At 32.4% G+C, this 26,201-nt stretch overlaps 4 protein-coding genes and 1 pseudogene across 5 annotated transcripts; 1 reads left to right on the top strand and 4 right to left on the bottom strand.

Moving 5' to 3' along the window:
* Window positions 1-921: 921 nt before the first annotated feature.
* On the bottom strand, window positions 922-4,985 carry LOC104700688 (vacuolar fusion protein MON1 homolog). 2 transcript variants are annotated; one of them, XM_087457968.1, is made up of 14 exons: window positions 4,246-4,985; window positions 3,912-3,991; window positions 3,720-3,791; window positions 3,592-3,631; window positions 3,261-3,362; window positions 3,047-3,168; window positions 2,480-2,612; window positions 2,303-2,394; window positions 2,133-2,214; window positions 1,987-2,051; window positions 1,603-1,878; window positions 1,426-1,517; window positions 1,281-1,345; window positions 922-1,179 (listed from the first exon to the last, which is right to left on the bottom strand). In XM_087457968.1, the coding sequence occupies exons 1-14, from the start codon at window positions 4,765-4,767 to the stop codon at window positions 1,084-1,086; spliced, it is 1,839 nt and encodes a 612-aa protein (XP_087314094.1). In that variant the 5' UTR covers window positions 4,768-4,985; the 3' UTR covers window positions 922-1,083. The 2 variants fall into 2 exon arrangements, with proteins under 2 accessions (XP_087314094.1, XP_087314095.1); XM_087457969.1 differs by lacking the exon at window positions 3,720-3,791 and having other exon boundaries at window positions 4,246-4,896.
* Window positions 4,986-10,426: 5,441 nt separating this feature from the next.
* On the bottom strand, window positions 10,427-11,175 carry LOC104700687 (protein S40-4-like). The gene has a single exon (XM_010416225.3). The coding sequence runs from the start codon at window positions 11,061-11,063 to the stop codon at window positions 10,596-10,598; it is 468 nt and encodes a 155-aa protein (XP_010414527.1). The 5' UTR covers window positions 11,064-11,175; the 3' UTR covers window positions 10,427-10,595.
* Window positions 11,176-18,241: 7,066 nt separating this feature from the next.
* Window positions 18,242-19,557, bottom strand: LOC147941019 (uncharacterized; annotated as a pseudogene).
* A 691-nt stretch (window positions 19,558-20,248) lies between these two features.
* Window positions 20,249-21,178, bottom strand: LOC104704425 (glutathione S-transferase T2-like). Its single transcript, XM_010420519.2, has 2 exons — window positions 20,981-21,178; window positions 20,249-20,857 (listed from the first exon to the last, which is right to left on the bottom strand). Exons 1-2 carry the CDS (start codon window positions 21,176-21,178, stop codon window positions 20,249-20,251), a joined length of 807 nt encoding a protein of 268 aa, XP_010418821.2.
* Window positions 21,179-23,381: 2,203 nt separating this feature from the next.
* LOC104700686 (uncharacterized) lies at window positions 23,382-24,022 on the top strand. The gene has a single exon (XM_010416224.2). The coding sequence runs from the start codon at window positions 23,476-23,478 to the stop codon at window positions 23,821-23,823; it is 348 nt and encodes a 115-aa protein (XP_010414526.1). The 5' UTR covers window positions 23,382-23,475; the 3' UTR covers window positions 23,824-24,022.
* The last annotated feature ends 2,179 nt before the right edge of the window (window positions 24,023-26,201 follow it).

Raw genomic sequence — 26,201 nt, 5'->3', positions numbered from 1 at the left:
CATAAGAGAACTTGTCATACAAATAAAAAAAACTTGTCAAATATAGTAATGATCAACCAACTAAAACACTGGATATGTAAATGAGTGTTTTTTTTTGTTTGAGAAAGCATCACTCGGTAAATCGAATTTGGGTTGAAACAACAACCTTCCTTCGTGACTTCGTCACATTCCTACTAGCAATATCTTGCGACCAAAAAAAAAAGAAAAAACGATTTCGAGCTGCAACTATATGATCTGAAACACAAAAGAACTTGGCGAATCCTATCAAGAAATGATTCGAAGATAGATGCTAACGCCCTAGACTTTATCTTTTCTATTTTTAAGATAGATACATTGGTAAAATCTATAGTAATGTTTGGATTGTTCATTTTGTAGGCCGATCGTGCAGCCTGGTCTCTATTTCAGATCTTTTATTATCTTGGTTTTTTGAATTTGGAGTGTTCTATGTTTTGTTTTTAAAATGCTGCAATATTTTCATTTATTTATTTTTTAAAAACTACTGAAAATATGTAATTTACTGTTTTGCATTGGCATTAACAACAATACAATTTAGTTTTTAAACAAGTTATCATATATGGTATATTTATCTTCAAAAAGTATAACAGATTTATTTATGGATCAAATCGTAAATTCGTAATATCAGTTGACCATTTTAATCATCACAATGTGTTTAAAATACAAATATATTATCTCACAATTTCCTTAATTATAATTAAAACTTTTTATTATATAATGAAGACAGAACACAAATAAGAGAACGCAGGAGCATCACAGTGAATGAATTGGCATTTAAACTGAAACCACACAACATAACAACCAACTCTTTACTACCAACAACTCTAGTCTACATCCATCAAAACCTTAAATAATTGCTCACTACATCATCTCAGTTTTTGACTATTCAAGCTAAATTAATAACAATAAACGCAATGAAATAGTAGCTTTCTTTCGAGGGTTTCTGGGTACAATTACATTACTGCCTTATTAAGGTGGGTGGTGCTAGCACAATATATAGGTGGTCATTGGTCAAAATAAAAGAACGTACATATATTTAAGAGTGAATAGTAGTAATCTTTATCATCATCACCAAGAGAAAGGGCTAGCTCCTTGCAAGAACACCTCATTCTCCACATCTTTTACCCTTTGGCATACCTGATTGCATATCTTTATCGCCATCGCCTGCCATATAATTTCCATCAGTATTATCATTATCAGAGATTAGTGTTTTTCTACGATTTAAGCTATCTTTAACTTCATGGGAAAGTTTTGAAGAATCTCACCTTGTCTGCAAGTGGATCAAATGCTGCATAGAGTTCAAAATCTGGTGTCACCCAACATAGAAGAGCTGCAGTAAAAAAGATTGTCAGTTCGCAGCAAAAATGATTTTCATCTTTTTGGTAAACATGTGTTCAAATTCGAACTTACTGTAATTTTCATCTCTTCTATATTGAGTCTTGTGGGGTCCCAATCCTTTATCATGCATTGAAGCGTAAAGTTTCTGGTATGCCCGATATAGACTGCAACACAACATAACTACAACATCAGTACTTTTCCATTCCAAATACTAATCATTTGGTTTCCCATGGAGATTCGTGACTTTACCTTTTCTGTTGTCTATGACTAGTTACTGGAGGTGAGAATTCAGAGGAAATGTATTGATCTAAGTATATACTACGGTACATGAAATGCCAAATTCCAAAGGGACCTCCGGTTCCCACAGATACGTCGGGAACAGCTGTATCCTGTCCCTGATCGGTGGTAGATGATCGACGCCTGCGGTCTATTGGTAAATCTTCTACACGCATTCCACCTTCCGCAATTGATCTTTGAACCATACTTAGAATATCTGACTTGAGCAGAACAGCCTCAAGGCGAACCCTAACCATGCACAAGTTTATGGAACTCAATAACATGCTTATTAATAGTATTCGGCAATTTATCATGTAACAGAATACAACTATCTTCAAGCATGGAAGCTAATTTTACCGGCAATCTTTGAGATGATGGAAGGCATCTGAACGTGTGGTAAGCAATATTACATATGTATCATCCTGCATTACCGAGTAAATTAATATTTTCACATTGTGCACTCTTGATGAGTCTAAGATGCTCTTTACAAGTATTTGACTCACATCAAAGAAGTGGACATAGGCATGCAAAAAGGCTTGAGCGTTGTATCTTGGTAGGCAGATTGGTGAGAAAGATTCTGATGTCCTGCTAGCAGAGAGGAAGCAGTGAGAACAAGCTATACAAAACACATATGGTTCACTGTGGGTACATGAACAAAACATTTAGCACTTGCCTGAATGATTCTGATGACATGACAAAATTTGAGAGTAGAAGCAAGTCATCGGGATGGAGAGACGCTTTCTGTGCACCAGCAAGACTGACAACCTGCAAGTAAAACATACATACAGTCATTAACTATGATGGATATCCAGGCTAAAAAACTTTGATCTTTTGAATACGGGGGTTTTACCTTGTGTCTGCACATTAGTAGTGAGAATAAGACACCAGAGGCGCAAACCTCTTGCAATATGGTCCCCGTAGCTTGCCTTAACGCGAATTGAAGGGGAAGACAAGTATAGGCATGAAGAAATGTAGCTGGGTTCCTAAAAATGGGACAATCATCTCGAAGATTATTAGAACTTTTTTACATGAAACTCAGAGGTAGACAAAAAGAGAAAAGATTTAATGTATGTAAGAACAGTTTTACATCTGTAGGAAGGACAGTAAACAGACTCCAACAGCTATTACGTAGATATTGTATTATATACTTTGATAATAACTGGAGATCTTCGTCTTCCACAAATCATCTCTTATTATTTATGTTAAAAATATGTCTCTTCAATTATAATGTAGGTTTCTAACAGATAAAACTGATCCATGAAATAATATGACCTTTTCTAGCACCTCCAGTGAAAGTCGTGCGCATTATCCATTTTTTCTAGAGATCAGTAGCCTCAATCTCCAAACTAATATTCAGAAACAAAATAACAGGAAATAAAAGACAGCAGATTTAAAGAGTTGAAAATTAGAGACAAACCAGCTAAAAGAATGGACAAGAGATGAGAAGACAGCATCTGTCCCTCCAAGCAAGGGTGTCATGTCGAACTTTGAATTCTTCTCGAAACATCTGTCTATTGACTTTGTTAAAATTAGTATCATCTGCATCACCAATGTTGCATTTTGGTTATTTAAACCGCACACTAAAACGTAACAAAGTTCAAAAGAAAGGATATACAGCAGTCTATTGTTACCTGACCATATAGAAGATCCAACTGCCCCCTTAAATATTCATACGTTTCATCTGTACAGCTTATGCAGACCAGGTATATTGGCCCCTTCACCAGAAAGACAACCTGAATTTTCACCACGACATCTCATTTTAAAGATGTTTGTAATCTCCTTATCAATAGTGATCTTAATGATAAATTAGACATGACATTAGTAAATATCTCCAATGACAGTGTAAACGAACAAAACACTTCTCTAGCTGAAAATTTAATGCACCAGTGTATCTAGTGGTAGGCACTATTATAAGCACCCCTGCCAAGCTATATAACTGATAGTAAAGGGAAATTTTAATACCTGGTGTTTTCCTGCCTTGACTAAATTGACACGGTCACCACTAAAAAAAAACAATGGGTTAGGCATCAAACATGACAAAAATAACCATAAAAGAAACGAGCAACAGACAAAGCTTATGCATATTTTACTCATTCTCCACAAAAGAAATAATAGCTTGAAGAGTAGCTGAAAATCCAGCAAGCTTATGTTCATCTCCATATCTAAAAGATACGATGATTAAAACAAGAAACGCAACAAGAGTAAGTCAGCTAAAACGATAAAAACCCGCTATAATACTGCCATTCACTATCTGGTGATTCAATATGAAGAAATGGCTAAACCTGGAATATATGGGTTTGCCCGAGTTACTCAATATGAAGAAATGCTTCTTCCTCTTTCTCCATGAAATAGAAGCATCATCCTGCGTTTTCATATTAAAAGTGTGTTCTCAGAAGTTCCATCTACCGCTGATGAGGAGATAATCACTATTGATCAGTTCACATGTATTACTCACTACACATTTTCCACAATTTTTTAACATTGATCAGTTCAACCACATTCCTAGAACTTAGATAGAAACCACCCAATCTACTAATTCATCCTTGTTCTCTCCTCTAATGCAAGAAGCTTCATCATGAATATGGCACTAAAGTTAAGGAGCTAAATAAAACTGACCTCATCAACATGGCGTTTTCCAGGCAACCAAGCGGCTTCATGCTGCGAAGCGGTGTCAGCATCCACATTAGCTTCCCGAATCTCACCTTCGCTAGCATCATCAGCTTTATAAGTAGAGGTAGCTCCACCGCTACTCCCTCTCTCCCCATCGTAACCGCTACTAGTCGGACTCGGCGGCTCTTCCCCAGCCTCCATTTCCACAGGATTCTCCGCCTCTATTTCCTCTCCTCCGCTAGCTCCCGCCACAGCTTCATGCAATAAACCACCATTGCTAACTCCGCCTTCGTTCCCGTTGGCCGATGCAACCTCGTCGTTGTCGTCATCATCATCATCGCCGCCGCTGTAATCGGTGCGACTGGTGACATCAGAGACTTCGCTAGGTTGAGAGAGATTCATTGACTCCAATTGACTTTGAACACGCTCCGAATTCGTCTCGGGATCGGTACTAGGGTTTGGATCGGCGAATTCGGTGCCTGATGATGATGATGATGAAGGTGAAGAGCTCGAACCCGAAGTCGCCATTGCAGGAAACCGGTAGAGTTATTTTAGGGATTTTTCCAAGAGAGAGGAGAGGATTTTTCTGGTTGCCTCCTCTAATGGCAAGTCGTGTTCATTTGCTTCTCTGCAAATTTCACTTTGTCCACCACTCTCGCGTTGAGGAGGAGGATGATTCACCAACGGATCCGATCCAACTTTCAGTTGGATATATTCGACCCGGTTGGTGACCCGTCTCGCTGGGCTTTTTCGTGAGAGATAATCGAAGAGAGAGAGAGAGGGGGGCTCGGATCTCACTACTTAGTATGGGCCTTGGGCCTATTTTCTGCCCAATAGTGGAAGCCGATGGAGACCATAAAGTAATTAATTTTATTGGAAATTCTGAAATAACGTCAAATTTGTTTTATGTTTCCATAACTTAAAAATGAAAATGATTTAACCGAAAAATGATATATATGTACATTTCAAAATAGTTATAATACTGTTTTGTTCTACAATCTATAAATTTACTCTCTTTTCTTTACGAAAATTTTATAACCTTATTATGGTTGTCTTTGGACTGACCCAAAAATAAAAATATGATATAACCAGTGATTTTACTCAATCTTTGTTTGGTACTATAAACTTTTATGGTATTAAATTATACTCGACAATAATATTAATACAAAACAATATATATATATATATATATGTATATATATATATATATATATATATATATGTGTGTGTGTGATTTTAAGAGTCGAGGGAGACAACACACTATAGTCCGAACTCAAGATTGATGTTTTTGCATGTGTGTGAATTCAATCTATTGGAAAAGTTGATGAAGAAGAGGTTGGAAAGAATAACAAAACAATGGTTTATGTGACTTGTTACAAGAGCAATATATATGATCATATATTGTGAGTAAAATAATTGTTGTCACTAATGTGGTTCTTGTTAACGCTCAAGTTGTCCAACTACGATCAAACTCCAAATCTGATCCCTAGCTCGTCGGTTCAATCTATTAATAAAGTCGTGCAGATGAACGAACTTCACATTATCCATGTCAAACTTTTTGATTCCTTTTATTGTTTGGGCCTTAAAAACTCAACATTGACTTTCATTTTCTCAACTGTTTTGCTTCCATTTGACCAAATGCATTTTTATTTTGTTTTCGCCAACTACCAAAAGCTTTTGTATCTCTCTTAATTGTTTCTATAGTCAATATTTTGGACATGTGAGGGATGCATAAACTAGCTAAAATAAAACTAATAATATTATAACCAAACACGTGAAAGAGACGTACCTAAAAATGTCATAACGGCCGATGAAATTCTATTATTTTAAAACACAAGAAATTAAGAAATTCAAATTTAACATTTTGTGAATTTGGATTGTACCGATAATATACCAATTTATATTCGACTCGTCGCTTTGGTAAAAGCTAAAAAAACCTAGAAGGAGGAAAAAGACAAATGGAGTACAAAAACGACAAGACCAACGCACATAAAACGCCGAACGACTCGACTTGTGTGTTCAGTCATCACTTACGTTGGGAAATACTATTAAGGATTACGGCATCGCATCTGTGTGGGGCTTGCACTTGAGAGGTACGTTTACCCGAATATTACCGCTTTGACACCGCCTTGGTTACGTTTAGAAATTGACATTGTCCATTACCAAACTAAACATGGCCACGAGCTTTTCTTTTTCATATACGCAAACATTTTTAACCGTTTGTGCACATTACTAGACGTGTTTTTGTATTATATCTTCAAATCAAAAAGAAAGAAAACAGAAAAAAATCAACGTGTTATGTATATACTCGATAAAAGAATATATATGAGATGATTTTTTATTTATTTTCTTTTGAAAAAGGTTGAAATCCATGGTTAAAAGATATAAAAATCCTATTGTTTGTGTGTTTTTAGAGGTAAAAATTTATTTATTAGGTAATTCACTTATTACGATATGATATAGTATGTGATCAGTTGTATTAACTTGTAGAAGTTTAAGATTTGCCTTCCACACTACAAAAAAACAGCCTAATTTCCGACTACCATTTCCGACCAATCCGGTAGTCCGAAAAATTCCAACCATTTTCTGACTAATTTGTGACAAATTTTCAACAAAAATATATTAATCAGAAATTAATCGGAACATTTTCAAAATTTCCGACCAAATAACAATAGTAGGAAATTAGTCATAAAATTTGGTCGGAAACGTTGTAGTTGTCGGAATTTTGTCGAAAAAACAATTTTTTTTTTGTAATTTTTGGATTTGATTAAAAAAACAAAAAACTTGGTAGGAAATTAGTCGAAAATTTCCTACCAATTTCCGACTAACAATTTAATTACTTAATTATATTTTTATTTTTATTTTTAAATAATATTTGGTAGGAAATTAGTCAGAAATTTTCTACCAATTTCCGACTAACAATTAATTTATTTAATTATATCTTTAATTTTATTTAAAATAATATTTGGTCAGAAATTAGTCGGTAATTTCCGACTAATATCCAACCAACAATTTAAGTTTATATTGATTTTTCTTTTAAAATAATATTTGGTCAAAAATTAGTTGGAAATTTCTGACCAATTTCTGACTAACAATTTAATTATATATCTATTTTTATTTTTTAATAATATTTGGTAGGAAATTAGTCGGAAATATATAGGATGGTCGGAAATTTGTCGGAACAATATAGGATGGTCAGAAATTCGTTGGCAATTTTATGATTTGATATGTTTCCGCTTTTGTAATTTCAAATAATTTGAATTTACCGCCTTTGTGATTTCCAACCAATTTCCGACGAAAATATAGTCGGAATTATTTTCTATATATACCTAATGAATACTCACCCATTTCACAATAACACACACCAAACTCAATTTCTATTATCTTCTTCTCTCTACTTTAAAAATAATTTTTTCTTATATATACCTAATGCCACAATCTAAACACACACCAAACTCAATTTCTATTAACATCTTCTTCTCTCTACTTTGAAAGTAATTTTCTAATTTTCATCATTTTTCTCCTCTTTAATTTATGCAAATCTATTAATTCATTTTTAACTAATTAAATTTTGTTTCTCGTTTGAAGATAATAAATATTTAGTTATTTGAAATTTAAATCTAATACTCTTATTTTTGTTTTTTTTAATAAAAATATAAAACTGTCGGAAATTGGTCAGAAATATTTTTTAAAATATTTTTATTTATTTAATAAAATGGTGGGAAAATGGTCGAAAATATCCGACCAATTTCCGACTACTATATGAACTTTCGTCGGAAATTTTCCGACTAATTTCTGACCACCATTTCCGATGAGTTTCCGACAAGATATATTCGTCAATAATTTCCAACTATTTTTTGACAAATGTTGGTTTCTGACCAGAAAATTCCAACTATTTTAAGTTGGTCGAAAATTTATCGAAATAGGCTATTTCCGACTAATTTCCTACCAATACCATGGTGGGAAATTGGTGTGTTTTCTTGTAGTGCCACGTATATTTGTCAGTATCATATTTAACAAACATATGAATTCTTGGGAATTTAGTAGATAATAGAACGCATGATCGTGTATGTTTTTTGATATGCATGGCCTACTACTTTTAACAAAAGGGATTATAATTATTTCTACCTAGTTTACTTGAAACACTTTCTTTAATTTTATAATGTTTTCTAGAGAAACTAGTTGTGTTAATCCTATTTTCTATGTAGTTTATGCCAAAGACTAACAAGTAAACAATCTATTTGTCCTAAAGAGTTATTGATATAATTTCTCAATCAAGCTGAGTTATAGTTTGTAAATATTTTATAAGTATCTCATAATGAATATGAATCAATTGATAACAAATCCGGGTCCAGGCAAATCAATAACAACTAACAACTTTTATATATATACTCTTAAGTCTTAAGCCATAACCTAACACTTATATCTTAGAACAATAGCATATCATCCCATGCATGTAGCATGTGGTTGTCGTCACTCTTCTTTAAACTTTTCAAAACTTGAACTAGTTAGAGCGTGCGTAAGCCAATCTCCGGTAGGACATCACATCGGTACTCCAAAGTGATTTTGTCATCGCTCGTGGTGTAGTCATCTTCCGAAAATGTCGAAGAATGAGCTTGCGAGTTATATATTAAAATTCTACTGTATATGAACAATTTTAATTCCAAAACTAGTAAATGATCCATTTTTTTTTTTAATATATAGACCTAAAATATCTGAACACATAGATTATTTTCAATGAAAGTTTCAAACATTTATAAGAAGCCATTATCGGTATATTTACTAGATTGTCACAAATCATTCATTTTATGATCTCCTTATACATGGCTTGAAACTGCGAGAACATCGTTCACGTTTTTGACATTGGCTTTAACTGTATATTTTACTTGTATAGTACTCTGCCATGTGCCATGTGTTAAATGAATGTTAATACTTGGTAACTTGCACAATATCAATCAAAACATTAATAGAACAAGTGTTACAAGTTAAAACGTATAACATGGATTTTGTATTGTTTTTAGATATTCCTTTTTGTTGATATTATAAGAATAAAACCCTTGAACCAAAATAATAAATATTATAAGAATATGGATACCGTAAGAACATTTTTTTATATATTATATATTACATATATGTATATATTTCTTTCAAATGAACTCAAAAATTTTAAAAGTTTTAATCGAAATTCACTTCTTAACTGTAAACCTCAAATAAATAGCCGAAATGTTTTTCATTTGCATTTGTACTTTACAAACATGTAATGAAATAATATAAAGTGATTTTTTGGACAAAAAATAATATAATTGTAAAATGTAAAATTTGTGTTTTCTATTTGACATACTATTTTAATTAGTTACAATAAAAGCAAATAACTTACACTGTAGCAAATACTTTTTTTTGGGGGTAAATATATATAGTTATTTTAAATTACAAGATCTAGGTTTTAAATATAATAAGAACATCTACCTAATGGAGTAATTGTTACGTCAATGAAACGTTAAAGCTATAGTAATATGTGTAACTAATTAGTTGGTTATCCAGATCGATCTTATCCAAACAAGTGATCTATCCACATAAAACGCCTAACATTATGTTGTGCGTACTCGATCCAAGACATTTATCCAATATTATTATCGTCTGATCTACTTCATTTACTCGTAAATATAATAAAAATTTAAGGGATTAGTTTTTTCCACCTAACAAAATATATACGCGAAAAAAGTTAAAGAAAAACATTTCATTACTCATAAGGTATTAATTAAGGTGGTAGTAATATAGTATATGGTAATATTATACACACACGAATTCTTATATTGATTTACCAGAATGAACCAACCAGATTTGTGTTTATACTATATACACAATTACGAATAATTGGATTAGCTGATAAGAAATAAAAGAGAGAGGAAACATATGCCGACCAAGAACTGTATGATTAAAAAGACAACGCACCATGTCTCCATTTGTCAAATAATCCCAAATCCGCAGCCACATGATTAACTAATAATTATTATTAATCCTTCGTTAACCCACTCAATAAATAATAACAATCATAGTCATTGTAAATTGCCTCTCGTTGACGATAATATTGTTCTTCATCATAAATAATAAACCAAGGGGGAGAGAAGAATCTAATTAACGACTATAAAAATAAAAATAAGTTGACGAAGAAGTAAAAAAAATTATATAAGAAATACCAAGTCAAATTTCATATTTGTTGTCTCAAAATTTCAATACAATCTTCTTAAGTAAAAAAAAAAACGAAATAAATCCAAATAGCTCTTACAAATGTTTCGAATTTTAGTCCCTCATGTTTTCTATATGTAACCAACCTCCCAATTTTTTAAAAGATAAATTTAATCTTCGATCCCTCTAATTTTAAAAATAGTATTCCGCACCCTACTCAGATCTCTTCCTTTCAAAGTCCTCCCAGCACCTTCATGAACCGAGAACGAAGCCATCCTCCGGTTCGCTAGCAATTCATGCGGCGGAACACGCCGTGCACCTCCCTCCACTTCTTCTTCTTCTTCCTCATTCGAAACCTGACTCTGTCTTTGACTCTCTTCCCCAAGAATCTTAGACCAGTCCGGTACGTTGACCGGTAACGAAGACGCAGCTGTACCAGAAACCGAATCTTTCCGGTTAGTTCCTGTTCGACCGGAAGTGATCGTAAGATCACTGAAGCTGAAACTGGGAGCTGAATCAGAACCGGTGTTGTAAAGATCCCATTCGTCTAGCTCGAAGTCTGAAGCTGCGGTCACGTGTTGGTCGGTGGTGAAGAAACGGTGGCTTGGCCGTTGATAGTAGCACTTACTCGTCGCCATTTCAAGAAACAGAAGAAGAAGAAGAAGAAATGAACTTACCTTTTTTTATTTTTTTGGGTTTAGTTAAAAAGTTTTTAAGATTCTTTCTCTTTCGGCTTTGGTTGCTTTATATATATAAATACAGGACTGGGCTTTGGTGTAAAGGTCAATGGATAGACTTGAACCTCCTTCGTGTTAATTTTATTTTCTTGATGGACTCACAGTTTTCTACAAAATTACTGATATACCCTTGGAACTTTCGTGGAAGTTTAAAACATTTTTGTTTGCAGTTTTTATCTAAACGAAACGATGACTGTCAAAGTCATACACGAGGACCTATAATTTTTTTTTGTTTTTTTTACTTGAGGGTAATTAGATTTTTGTTTTCTTTGTAATAATATCGTGAATATTTGAATCATGTGTTAATTCTAATTGTATAATAGAAAAGAGTTTATTAGCATTTTCTTTAAAATATTGTAGGGACGATAGATTAGTTTCATCTAAAGATTGAGGTTTAGGACATTTCCAACAAAAAGATATCGTAATTTCATCATCCAATATTGGATATTGTATATAAGATTTAATACCTAGTCTATGATGATTTTCATTAGTATTGATCAGCTTAATAAGTTTTAAATTATTTCCTTTTAAGACTAAATATATATACCGGAATCCTTTGCAGACTCGTTAAGATCATATCAAACAATACTTTTAGACAAATTAACACGACTTTAAACAATATTTTTAGGCAAATTAACATGATTTCATGTATCTTATAGTTTGAATATTTAAGATTTCTAATTATGAAATTTAGATAATGTACCGATTTTCTTGTTTAATTTAATCTATAATAATATTATTTTCTTTATATCTTTCTTAATTTTATAGTTTTATGATTCCAATGGTTGCAAATGTTGGAGTGTACAAATCAGTTTGTAATTTAAATTATAATTTATAAATTATAAAGCATCATATTGAAAAATATATTTAAAAGAAAACTACGGCCATATTATATCAATTAGATTTTACAACAATAACGACAACTTTCTGTAATACTAATCAATTATTTAAATCATCTTAAAGCATTTCATTGTCTAAATTAGTTTAGGGTTCCCATTTCTCAGTTAGTTTTTTTTTGTTCACATTATAAATTGTATAGAGCTTTCCATCGAAAGAAAATCATTAAACATTCACACCACACAATATAATAAAATAAAAAACTATTGAAATTGCTTGGAGGGAGGGATTGAGAAAACAAAGAATACGTTTACGCGTGTTGAGAAATTGACCATGACACTAATTCACGAATACACATCACTAATCCGTAAAGTAAACATGGATGAAACTGTAATTTCATCACAGCAGAATTGAAAATCCAAAAGACAGGACAATGTATTGTACGATGAGATGGGAGGTGTTTTCAGGTTCACTTATCCGAAACCTGACAAAATAGACAAAACAAGACAAATTCTAAAAGCGGTCCAAAAGGACACGTGGCGATACCATCATCGTGATCCACGTGGAGAGATGAGCTTTCGTGTACGACTCATGGCGTGTGATGGGCACGTGATTGCTTCAACCTAATTGGTGGAGAACGACGTCGTTATCTGGTTTTGCGAATTACAAAAGCCTTTCGCATTCTTCGATAACTCTTTACTAAAGACAAAATAATTATCGTGTTTCTGTTGTTTTCTAAAGTTACTTGTCTTTGCTGTAATAACTTTGAATCTCCAAAATGGTCTCTCCATCTCCATGTATGGATGAAGATATGGTTTGATTTATAAAAGGAACTTTTTGGAAAAAAAAAAAAAATAAAAGACAAAATAATTCGTCGGGGTAACGGCAAGGGTGTGCGTAGTAGCTCTCTACGTGAAGAAAAAAGAGAGCACATGTTAATCAAATGCGTGTATTAATGCTTCTGACTATTGCAATAGGCCCAACTCGTTTGAGTACTAGCCCGTTTAGGTCTATATAGAATTTTCAAAATTTCTCTTTTTTTCAAAAGCAACACTCATAAATGATCTATAGAAATCTTAAATCAATAGGGAGACATGTCAATTCGAAGAAATAATTTGCATCATCTAAGTTAATTGATTATTGGAGAGCGCATTTTCGTAACGCCTTTTACCAGTATTGGAAACTATTTATATATAGTGAACATAATATAAATGTTTAAGCTAGAAGGCACAACAAGTTAAGTTACTTTTATTACATGGCTCTAATTGATTAGGAATTACTTCAGAATTTATTGTAATATGAAAATAATTTAAGAGCGGCAATGAAAAAGACATCTACACTGATTTACTCCTTGAACTGATTCATTCGATCTTGTGCAAATAGCGCCCGCCTTCTTATACTTCTTTATACACATATCTATGCACTTACTGGTTACACAATTCTGGAACGGATAGGTCTTGTGACACTGACGTTTTCTTCCTTGGCTCACGTCTCCCACCACTCCTACAATAACAACAATATTGTTTCAAACGTTATATCTTAATTTCAGTATTTAAGAGGATATATATATCCAAAAGTTTTGTTTTGTATCCATAAAAAGATCTGTGTTGAAAAAGTATCGTAGGGACGCAGGCCCGGCTCTATGCATATGCTGGGGGTGCAAATGCATAGGATCCATTTAATTTTTGGGTTTTTTCTTTTGATTTTAGGGTCCATTTTTTTTTTTTTTTTTTTAACATGAGAAATAGGGTCCAAAATTTTTTTAGTTCAGAGTCCAGAAAATATTTGAGCCGGGCCTGTAGGGACGGTATAAGTTATTAACTTCTAGTTTATATGCAGAAATGTTTTTTTTTTAAATTATATAAATTTACATCAAAAACTACATAACATCAGAATTTATGAAATATCTATCTTAAAATAGTTGTTTACCATATTACAAAAAGAGAACAATTATTGAAGAAAAATAAATAATATGTTGTGAGATCAGTTCATGTCACAATAATTCTCAATAATATAATAAGACTTTATAAAGCAGAGAATTTCAAAACAAAATATTTAGGTATCAATGTGGTATATAGGTCTAGCCATGGTATGAATTTGGCCTAAAAGGAGCCAAACCTTATATTATGGAATTATGTTTTGAACAGAAGAAGGTTTGACACATATTCATAGAGCATATAGCATAAGCGAATTGGTATTTTAAAGAATAATGTTAAGTAAAACTCTTTTGTCTGTCAACTGGATTATGACAAATTAATTTTTTCTCAAACAATTATTATATATAATAGATTAATTTTTTTCTAAATGTAAGTATAAACCTATCACAAGAATGGTGAAGATAATCAGAATTGTGAATGAGAGTTGATTGTGTTTGCTCATCCTAGATGATAAAATTGATTTCTTTTTTTGAAATTGAAAAGCAAGAAGGAAGTAAGTTATATCTATATAAGTTAGATGTCTTTAAATATTTTTTAAAAATCTAATTTAAGCTATCACCCACCTTAAATTCCGAATTAAAAGGATCTAGTTTGACCCAAATTCGAGATCATTTTAATTATTTTAAATAGTTACTCTCTCTGTTATATTATTAAGAGTTTTTGGCTAAAAAGTATAAGGTATAAACACAAAGATTAAGAAACAATAAATGTTTTATTATTAACAAAATTCAACCAAAGCATGTATAATTTAAATAGTCAAAAATATTATGTTAATGTTAAAAAGTGCATAGAAACTTGAAAAAACTTTAAAAATATAACAAATAGAAAAGTCTAAAAGATTTTATATACTGGGACAGAGGAGTATTATGCAATGATATGACATACAATGATTATTATACTAGGTTAATATTATTATATTTTTAAAAATTGTAAATAATTTTTTAATCTAGTTTAAATTTAAGGTATAATTTTTAACATTTGTTTTGTAGAAAATATTGATATGATATTTATTATTTCTTATAATTTGATTGGTTATAACTTATATCATTTAAATGATGTTTCAGTTTCTTAAAATCCATAAACACTGATGTAGAACAAAAAATTATTATTATTGGTTGAAAAATATGAGTTGTCGTAAATGAAATGTTTATATTATATGATGATTTTAATGATGTATCACTCTTAAAACACTCCAAAACTGAGGTGTTATTGCTGCAGAAACTCTTAAAAGTTTTATTGTATTGATTTTTCTACAAGTGCTTCTAATTTAAAAAATCATCATCTAATATAAATATTTCGTTTACGACAACATAAAAGTTTTATTGTACCGATTTTTCTGCAAGTACCTTTCATCCTGACTTTAAAAAATTTCTAATTTATTTTATTTATTATCCTAATTTCTTGAAATTCCAAGTATTAAGCTAAATTTTTTTCCAGTCAAATGATCATCATTTTACTAATAAGTATATCAATTTTCTCTGTCAAATTATCATTCCTCAATTCCAACAATCACACTTTTTTATATAAATTTGGTAATTAATATTTCTATTTTATGTGATTAAAATCATATTGGTCTGTAATTTTTTTTCTTTTTCATACATGATATTACTTAAATGTAAACAAAATTTTGATGTCATATATGAAAATAATGTTTTACAGTTCGCTTAAAGCCTTCGAAACCGTTTGGACCGGCCCTGCCACTAACTATGGCTACATGGACAGAAAGCAAACGGAGGCGAGGGCTAGGAGAAAGCCCATGTTTCGTCTTCTTTTCCACATGAATGAGTTATCTTATTTTTGTTTACGTTAGGATTTTAGCTTGGTGAATTTTCTAAACCATTACCTTCAATTGAATCTTATTCACTAAACATTGTTAAATGTTAAATTTAAACAAATTCAACCAACCTATCGTCTTCAAAACCACATCGCTATATTGGCCTATGAATTAATTAAAAAACTTCTGCTAGTGTTTTGATTTGAACAAAAATCACGCGAGCTCTCACGTGAGTAATGGGAAACTTCAAATTCAATCTTAGATGTCTTTTAACGGACGAGAGAACAAATCCTGTGAAGTGTGAACAGTGAAAGCTGAAGAGAAAAGTCACGTTATGGACCTTATGGTGGTACATGTGAAACCAATCAAAACCCTTAATAGTTATAACAACCCCTCAAACTATCTTTTCACACATGAAACTGCATGAAACAATTAATAAAAATTAGAAGAGGTTATCAATTAATCAATAGTCCCTAATCTATACACTCAGGTTGATGGACGTAAAAATGAATCAATACAATATTTAAAAGAAACAAATACTATATGAAACTGATGACGCGGCTAATGAAAACGGAACCCAATTGTATTTTTGTTACAAATTTATACATGGTAAATGCCAATTCTTCTGATAATGTCGAATTGTTTTGCAAAATCTCAATATAGTGAAAATGTGGAGTTTGAACTCATATGTTTAAGGATATGCAGAGGTGGCAATGTTTACTTGCTCTAAAAAATTCCAGCAACTTTGTCTCCGAGGTTTGGTTTCCCAATTTAGAGTTTAATATAAATTATTAAAGTTGACAATATTAAAACAACAACAACAACATGATATGTAATCAGTGCATTATGTGCATAGTAATATATTCCCAATCAGGAGGATACAAATGAGAATCTGAGACCTTTTTTAGGGTGATTATTTCATAAAAACGCATAACAAACAATATTAATATGAGAAAAATATTTAGGTTCACCCGTAAGGGTGAACTTTTGTATTCACACCCCTTTTCAACCAATCAGAATGTTATATCTAATATTTTATTTAAAAATAAATTAAAATTAAATTAAAAGTAAAACAAATTAAAAAAAACAAATTCTGTATACTTTTATTTAAAGAAAGTTAAATATTCGCTTGTTTAAATTTTACAATTAAACGATGTTATATATTGGTTAGGGTTTACAAATGAGAATTAAGGTTTAGATTTTATAATTAAAACGAAATTATATATCAGTTTGGGTTTACAATGAGGTGGTTATGGTTTAAATTTTACAATTAGAACAAAATTATATGTCGATTTGGATTTACAAATGAGATGGTTAGAGTTTAGATTTTACAATTAGAACGGAATTATATGTCGGTTTGGGTTTACAAATGAGATGGTTAGGGTTTAGATTTTACAATTAGAACTGAATTATATGTCGGTTTGGGTTTACAAATGAGATGATTAAGGTTTATATTTTACAATTAAAACGAAATTATATATCAGTTTGAGTTTATAAAAAAGCGGTTTAAGTTTCTAATTTTATAATAACGTATACAGATTTTATTTACTTATTTTGTAAAGGGTGAACGAAAAGATTCACCCCTAGGGGTGAACTTAAGTACTGTCCTTAATATAATTAAACCAATATTCTTAACATACCTAATGAAATAAAACGTAAGATACAAGATTCAATCTCGTGCATCAAACTCACAATCAAAAATAGAAAGCGTGAAGGGAAGAGATGCATGCCTGACCCCTCTTGTGCCATTAATAGATTAGAGATCGATGTTGTGTTTCAATGCAGGTGTGTTATTATTACACTCACTCACATATAACTCTGTTTGAATATTAAAAGTTATATATATCTATTGTTGCTGATCCTTTAAGGGAAGACGAACTTGAATTTAATTATAGGATGCTAAAGTTTAATGATGGTTCCTACTTCTCATCTACTACGTCCTAATTATGCCTTAATAGTTTTAGGATGGTAATTAACAAGTAACAACTAAAGGTAGTGATTAAGTATTATGGGACCAGATCTACTCATATTTACTAATTTGCAAATATTTAGGCGAAGTATAACTCAGCAAACCTTCGTAAAACCAGTCTTTGTGGCATTTGTTTTTTTTTGGATCTGGAAAATAACATCAAATAATAACAAAATTTTATTTCCGATTGTTTTGTGGCTTGGTTTGGTTTGGGTTAGAGACTTAAGAGCAACAATATCGGTAAGTTCTTAGGGAGGGGTTTTAATTTTTTTATGAATTAATTTTGTTTGATTTTGAATATAAGAATCCATGATCTCTTAGTTAAAATTTTATCAATTATCGGTAGGTTCTAATTTTGGGTCTCTTATTTTTTAAAATATTAATTTTTTAAATTTAAAAATTTTAAATAGAATAGAAGTGGTATAAATGTGTAAATATTTAAGATTTTATAAAATAAGAAAATATTACATTTTAATTAATTTTCAAACATACAAAACATAATCAAAACATTAATACATATTACAATAGAAGTGCAATTCATAAATGGAGAGAATAACTAATTCTAATACTGATTTGCTCCAAATTTTGCCCAAATATTCTCAACCAAATCATCTTGCAAGCATTTATTTTTTTCTCGATCACGAACATCCTTTCGAAGTTTGAGCATAGTAGAGACACATGAAGGCCTGGTTGTTGGAAGCGTGTAGTCAACTTCTGAAGCTCTATTTGACTCCAATTGTGCGAATTCAGTTTCATCAAACAGAGTGTACCCATCTCGTTTGTCCTCTACTATCATATTGTGCAGTATGATACACGCTCTCATTATTTTCCCAATTTTTACCTTATCCCAAATAAGAGCCGGGTTTTTTGACTATGGCAAATCGAGCCTGCAAAACTCCAAAAGCACGCTCTACATCTTTACGCACAGCTTCTTGTTGTCTTGCAAATAAAGAGGCTTTTGGAGTTTGTGGCAGTGGAATAAATTGGATAAAAGTAGACCATTTTGGATAAATACCATCCGTCAGATAGTAAGCCAAGTTATACTCATGTCCGTTGATACTATATTTAACTTTAGGAGCTCGACCATGCAAAATATCATCAAAGACTGGAGATCGATCAAGAACATTGATATCGTTTAATGTACTTGGTAGTCCAAAGAAAGCATGCCAGATCCAGAGATCATACGAAGCCACCGCCTCTAAAACGATTGTGGGCTTTCCAGATCCACGAGTGTATTGACCTTTCCATGCGGTGGGACAATTCTTCCAGTCCCAATGCATACAATCGATGCTTCCTATCATGCCGGGAAATCCGCGATACTCGCCAATGTCGAGTAGTCTCTGAAGATCTGCTGGTGTGGGTCTTCTCAAGTACTCATCTCCAAATAAATTTACGATTGAATCTGTAAAATTGTCCAAGAACCATATGGAATGATTATAAATCGGGTAGTCGGAGGTATTCGTCAAACGCATCAGCTGCAGAACCATATGCCATCATACGAATTGCTGCTGTACACTTTTGCAATGTAGACAGACCCAACCTTCCGGTAGCATCTCTTCTTTGTTGAAAATATGGTACTTCATTTGCGAGTCGTTCAACAATACGAATGAATAATGCCTTGTTCATTCTAAAACGGTGTCGGAAAATTTGGGGAGTGTATGTTGCATTCTCACTGAAATAATCATTCCACAAGTGCTCATGACCGACTTCTCGATTTCTTTCAATGTAAACTCGCTTTTTTCTTGGTTTAGCTGGTCGTTTTTGTTGAACTGGTGGAGCCATAAGATTTTGTCAAACTTGGTTGCTGATTTGATCACATGTTTGATTATAACATTCATCAATTATGTCATCAACATCATTGTGGGAAGAAGAAGCCATTTGAAGAGAATTTGTAAAGAAAGGAAAGGTGTTTTATATTTTGGTGTTTGGTGTGAATATTGAGAAGGAGTAGTGTTTGGTGTGAATATTTTTTTGTGCTTGCTTCTGCCATTATATAAGAAATTGTGTTGTCAAAGTAAGAATACAATTTTGTGGTACACAAACATTGGATACATATGTGGTCTAAAATGGTAGACAAACATGTGGTAGAGTACTACAATACAAAAAAATTGGTGTCACGGGGCTGGAGTTGCTTTGGGTGTCACCAAAAAAATTGGTGTCTACTTGTACAAACACGGCTTCTTTTGGTGTCACGGGTTCTGGTGTGAATTTTGGTTCATCCTGTACAAACACGGCTTCCTCTTGTTGACCTGCATTAACATAACAAACTGATTAATAATACATCCAAAGTACAAAAACATAACCGATTAACAAAGCATCCCAAGTATAAAGCATCCCATGTATCATAAACAAACTGATTAATAACAAATACATCCAAGTACACAAACATAAACAAACTGATTGTTTATGCATCCCATGTATCATAACTGACCCGATTTATAATCATTCCAAATACACAAACATAAACAAACTGATTAAAACATAGTTATAACAAATACATAAACACAAACAAACTGATTAATAACATAGTTATAACAAAAAACACAAGGAAACATCTTTTGACAATTCATCAAGATGACATCATGTCATCAATTAGCTTATCCTTAAGAGCTTTTTCTGATTCAGTTAGTGAATCCTTTTTAGCAGTCAGATTATCAAGCATCACATGCTTGATATACTCCTTCTTCATAGCAAACTCCCTCTCTTTCAACTCGAAATCCTTCTGCTTCATCTCATACATCCTCGACACACGCTCCAACTGAAACTCCAAGTAAGCTTTCCCATCTTCCTCCACATCAATCGGTTGGGTGTTAGAGGATTTTTTGGACTTCTCCTTGGCAGCCTTAACACCAGGAGGACGGGGCAATGATTCATCCACATCAATCGGTTGGTGTGCATCCTGTTCAGACCCATCAATATTCACTCTTCCCCTTTTCACTCCATTACCTTTACTGATGGAGGCACACCATTTTTTATCGTATCTTAAGTGAAGCCATGCATGCTCAAGGGTAAACTTCTGTCCATGATCATTAAAGTAAATCTGATGTGCTAACAAAATCACATCATCTTCATTCTGTCCACTAGACTTCTCCCTAGTCGCAGCCTCGTAACAGCCAACAAACTTGCACACCAAGTCGCTTATCCTCCCCCACCTCTGCTTACATTGACTCGCCTCTCTCTTGGGTCGACCAACAGAATCCAGACAGGAGTGAAATTAATCGGTTATCTTCCCCCAAAAGGCTCCACGTCTTTGCTCATTGGAAGTGACCGGATCCTTGCTAGTATTGAGCCAAGCGCTTACCAACATGATATCATCTGTTGGTAACCATGCTTTTCTTGACTTGCGATTTTCTTGAGGGGATGGAGGTTCAGATGGAATTTCAGAAATTGGACTATCAAGAGGAGTGTATTCAAGGTTTTGGTTATCAAGTTGACTGTGCAACAGGTTCATATAGCTAGAGGAGGGATGATATGGATTCATGGAGTCATTTGAATCCATATCCGTGATCAAGAACAAGTGTGTGTGTTAAAAGGAAATGAATCGGTTGTGTTAAAGAAAAGCAACAGGTTTTGTTAAAGGGTTTTGTTAAGAGATTTGCTAAAGGGTTATGTGTTTTTACTATGAAAAGGAATGAGTTGTGTTAAATAAAAGGAATCAGTTGTGTTAAAGCAATTAAGTGTTTACCTAACACAAACCAGCAACTAATAACACATTTAACACAAAGTAACCCACATCAAACGTATTAATGACATCAACCACCAAACAAAAGCAATGACATCAATCACTCAATGGACTCATACCTAAACTAACACCAAATAAATTAAAAAAGAGAAGGATAGTAAATTACCTTCACTGATGGCCTAAGAGGTAGCTTCAATCACACACTCGACTCATCTTGAATTATTTTTGCTGTTAAAGAATGAATAAAAAGAAAAGAAAAGAGTTACAATGGAAAACAAGTATGACTACTTAACTAAAATACCCTAAACATATTCATCTTGAACTTTTCTTTTACCTGATTGTGCCAACATGAATGAGAAATTGATGCCAGCCACCGCAAAAGGATATTCTCATTCGGCTCTTGTTCCATCCTGTCATAACGAAACATTTAATCTTGTTAGAATCATAGCGAGTCAGAAGAGATAATAATCCCACTATGTATAAATTCATTTTTTATGAATTAGGGGCATGACATAACTCAAATATGTGTAGATGTGAACTATAGATGGCATCACCATATACATTGCATATACGGAATTCACATATACAGAATCAAGCAAACAAAGAGAGAGAGTCCATGAGAACACACTTACCTTATGCTCCATTCGACATCCATCAAATGGGATTTCTATTCTTCGCTTAATGTTTCTCACCCTTTTATTTCTATTCTTCGCTTAATGTTTCTCAGCCTTTCTTCCTAATAAGAGGTAATAAAATAGAGTCCAGAGATCAAATTGATAGTGACAATGGATAATAATTAACCGGAAACAAAATTATAAGGAACAACAAGAGACTTATTAGATGCACCAAGCATCAACACACTATGATAACTTCTCTAAATTCTTTTATCTATTTGTCTTCCAGAGTTACTAATTCTTCCAAATAATGCTAAGACGAAGAACCTAATGTGAGAATGTGACCTTCAGCGAGATTTGGTATTCGCCACTAACAATATCAAATAAAATGATCTATTTGGGACACATGCACAACAAAACCCCTAATTTTCCAACAAACTTCAAATAACCCTCATTTCCGATCCAAAATCAAAGAACCCTAATCATAAAACAATTTCCGATTTCAAACAATTGTACTAAGAAACTTACCTTTCTAATTCGAATTGAATCAATCTCTCTTCCGATTTAATCGACTCCAAATTCAAACCGCATCCATCTCCAACTATTAGTCGATTCTTTCTTTCGCGATTGCTTCCAAATCGCCTTCGCTACTTATTTCTTTCTCTCCACTCCCTGCTTCATCCCTTCCTCTGATTCCAAGTTCTCCGATTCAAAACCTTCAAGCTTCTGATTCCAAATTCTTCTTCTGATCCCAAATTCTTCGAGTCGGTTTAAATCGCATCTCTCTCGATAGAGAAAGAGAGAGAGAGAGAAAGGAAAAATGAAAAAATCGATTATGCAAAAAAAAATTCTTCTTTCATATTTTTCTCTCATCCAACAAAACGCTCACACGTAGCGCCCCTTAAACCAACTTTGAGTCTCTTATATAAGGGGAGATCTTACAGTTTATTTTCATTTCTGATTAATTTTTTGGAACCAAAACTTTAAGAACTCTATCTATGAACCCCTATGAACCCCCGATAGGGAAGGTCCAAGAGTTCGGTTCAAGTTTTGGATTAAAGTTAATTTGAATTATATCACAGATGTTTAAATTACTTAATAAGTTCGGATAGATAAATTTATTTTGATGTTTTTTGTCCACCACTAGTTTTCAAGCTCGTCAAAACCAAAATTGGTTTAGCAAAATCTGAAGACCTTTGGGGTTTCAGTGAGCCAAAAAGATTCCAGGACCATAGAAGCAGAAAAAAGGAAAAATATATGTTGGGAAAAGGTAGAGAAATCATGAGAAATCATATTGTTCCCATCTGTAAATGTCTTTTTATCTTTTTCACCACCCGATTTTTAATTAATCCCAAGCAACAACAACCACTTTATTTCACATCACCTTATAAATTAGCTACCAACCTTCTCCTCAAAGTCTCAACAAAACACACTACACTAGCTCCACCACCTGCTCAAACTTACAACTTTCAAGAAACCAACGCAAGCTGACTTAGAGAAATGACTTCAAAAACTTGCCTCCTCTTCTTCTTTTCTTCTCTAATCTTCACAAACTTCGCCTTAGCGCAAGACCGAGCTCCTCACGGATTGGCTTACGAGACTCCAGTGGCATTTTCACCTTCTGCATTTGACTTCTTTCACGCGCAGCCAAAAAACACTGATGCCACTTTTGACCCTTGCGCAGAATCCGGCTGCTCGCCTCTCCCCGTGGCTGCAAAGGTTCAAGGAGCTTCAGCAAAAGCACAAGAAAGCGAGGTAGCATCAATGTCAGTTGGTTCTAAAAGCGGAATAGGAGCTGGTGGTGTGGTTGGGATCATCTTTGGACTTGCGTTTGCTGTGATGATGTGAACCATGATAGGGCATATAGCTAGACTTTGAGTTTTAATGTGTGCTTTTGCTTTCCCTTTACTAGAAGCTTGTATCTAAATATCCATCTGCAGTGGTTAATAGCAGAGTATTTTTACTGTTTACCATCAGGGCCGTGTTTGAAGGGTTAAATTTGTGGCTTTTAGCCTCAGACTCCCAAAATATATCAAACTTTTGGAAACCCACTTTAGTTAAAAGTTTGGTTTAGCGTATTGGTTAAAGTGTGTAACTCTAGTCTATGTTATAGATTTGAATCCGATTACATCTATAGAAAGAGTTTGGTTAGAAACCTCGAGTACAAAAGTTTGGTTGACGATTTTCTTGAGAAAAAGAAGGGGATTATTATGTCTTAAGACTTTTTTAAATACCATTTTCAATATTTTGTATCGTTTCAGAACCAAATGAAGAAAAAAAAAAACTAGATTGAAAAGGCCCTCATTTTTATTATACTTATACTAGTCCAAATGACCCTCCCTAGCCATAACCATGTTTATTGCATTACCATTATCAGATCTAATAGTAGAATACTATATAGGCTCTCAATTCTTTAATTGACCATACTAGGATTTAACCCGCAGTACACCAACGGGACAATATTTTTAATTTTAAAAATTTAAAATTTATATTGTATTTATTTGTTATTTTATTATTGTTTAATTAATTTAAAAAATATAAAATTTTACAGATATTTGATATAAGTATTCAAAGTATAGGATTTTTGTAGTGTTTTCAAGGTCTTAACCCGTGTGGTATATGTATAGTCTAGTAATACATTTATCTCCTGGTAAACATCTAAAAGTGTTTTAAAAAAAAAACAATTCCACTTAACTCCCTATATAGGATTAATGCCAACCCGTCTCACCAAAATCAAAATAAATTTTTGCGTAAAAAATAATCAAAATAAGTTTGTTTATCAAGTTTAATTATGTTAATTGTTTTACCAAATTAGCATACTTATATAGTTTATAATTTTTCCATGTCAATATATATAGTTTATGATAATTAATAGAATTTTAATTTTTTTGGTAATTCCTCAAAAAAAAAAAACCAAATTATATGGGGGTTTTCAACATGTTTAATGTGATATTTTATAATTGGATTTTCGGTTTAGGAAATTTATTAATGTTAATATAATTATGGATATTGTAATATTTTGTTATAGAAAATCTGTTGTATATCATTTAAATTTGAGAGATTCTAGCATCCATACAAATAGTTTTGGAGATTTAATGAGTTAAAACTTTAATGGGTAGAGTTGTTTTTGGAAAAATCGAAATGTATAGATGTTGTTAAGATTTTATGGCAATAAATGTAACAAATGTTGGTCAATTTAAGAAAGTTTAGTATTTGAGTTTCTCTTCAATGTTATTTATAGAATTGTTTTAGGGGTTAATGTTGTAAAAAAAAATTAATTAACAATTAAAGGGCATAAACCAAAATGTACTTCAAAAATGTTAATCTAGATTAACCTATAAAAAAATATATTAAACATATTAATAGAAAACTAAACAAACTAATTTAGTTTTTTTTGTCAACTCTAGTCTAGTTTAGTGTCATCTAGAATCACACACATATATATATATATATATATATTTTTTGGAGACATTTATGAAATAAATCCTGAAGTTGGAACTTATTTACAAGAAATGCCATTGTGTTTAATATTTCATATTTAATATTTAATCTAAAATGTTTAACAACCAAAATTTACCTTTAACAGAAATTTGTACATTAACTCTATATTCACATAATTAATTATCGAGTGTAAGATCTCCTAGCCGAGATCTCGGCTTTTCTTTCTCTTTTACAAAATGATTTTTAGAAAAACAAACTAATTGATTAGATTTAATATATTTCCAAAACAGATTTTACAAGATATCTCCTTCCATCTAATTACTCACCAATCACCACATTCAATTACGAAGATATTTCCATCTGATATGTCAAAATCGAAATATATAAACAATGATAAATGCCAAATAGTCGAATATTCCTTAAAATAATTTTTTTGGCCAAAGTGATTAGAAAGATTATATACCTAATTAGTTGCTAAAGCCGGGATTTTTGGCATCGAATGATTATAAGGATTATCTTATAAATACTCTACGCCTACACACCAATTAGCATCACCAACAAAAAAAACACAAAAGCTTACTTAGAAGTTAAACCCATTAAAATCACCTTCGTTCTCTTCACAATGATTGTTATTTTTGTCTTTGGAGGGTTCAAGTGAAGATCCTCCATTCGTGGCTGTCTGTACATGCAAGCTACTGGTGAAACTCTCGAGATAATTTTGTCTGATGATGTAGTTAGATCGCTTTTTATCTATTTTTACAAATGGTGAAGTTTTGCCTATTAAT

This window comes from Camelina sativa, chromosome 7, assembly GCF_030686135.1.
Source record: "Camelina sativa cultivar CO46 ecotype springtype chromosome 7, ASM3068613v1".
In the NCBI taxonomy this organism is placed as follows: domain Eukaryota; kingdom Viridiplantae; phylum Streptophyta; class Magnoliopsida; order Brassicales; family Brassicaceae; genus Camelina; species Camelina sativa.
Note: the sequence above shows the minus strand (reverse complement) of the source record. Positions and strands in the feature narration are given on the sequence as shown.

Excerpts from the sequence above, each read along its gene's own strand:
- LOC104700687 (XM_010416225.3), bottom strand. The coding sequence starts at position 11,063 with ATGGCGACGAGTAAGTGCTACTATCAACGGCCAAGCCACCGTTTCTTC.
- LOC104704425 (XM_010420519.2), bottom strand. The coding sequence starts at position 21,178 with ATGGATTCAAATGACTCCATGAATCCATATCATCCCTCCTCTAGCTAT. Across the intron at positions 20,858-20,980 it reads CAACAGATGATATCATGTTG|AGAGAGGCGAGTCAATGTAA; the intron begins GTAAGCGCTTGG and ends GGTCGACCCAAG.
- LOC104700688 (XM_087457968.1), bottom strand. The coding sequence starts at position 4,767 with ATGGCGACTTCGGGTTCGAGCTCTTCACCTTCATCATCATCATCATCA. Across the intron at positions 3,792-3,911 it reads GGCAAACCCATATATTCCAG|ATATGGAGATGAACATAAGC; the intron begins GTTTAGCCATTT and ends CGTATCTTTTAG. Across the intron at positions 2,395-2,479 it reads TACTAATGTGCAGACACAAG|GTTGTCAGTCTTGCTGGTGC; the intron begins GTAAAACCCCCG and ends TTTTACTTGCAG.
- LOC104700686 (XM_010416224.2), top strand. The coding sequence starts at position 23,476 with ATGACTTCAAAAACTTGCCTCCTCTTCTTCTTTTCTTCTCTAATCTTC.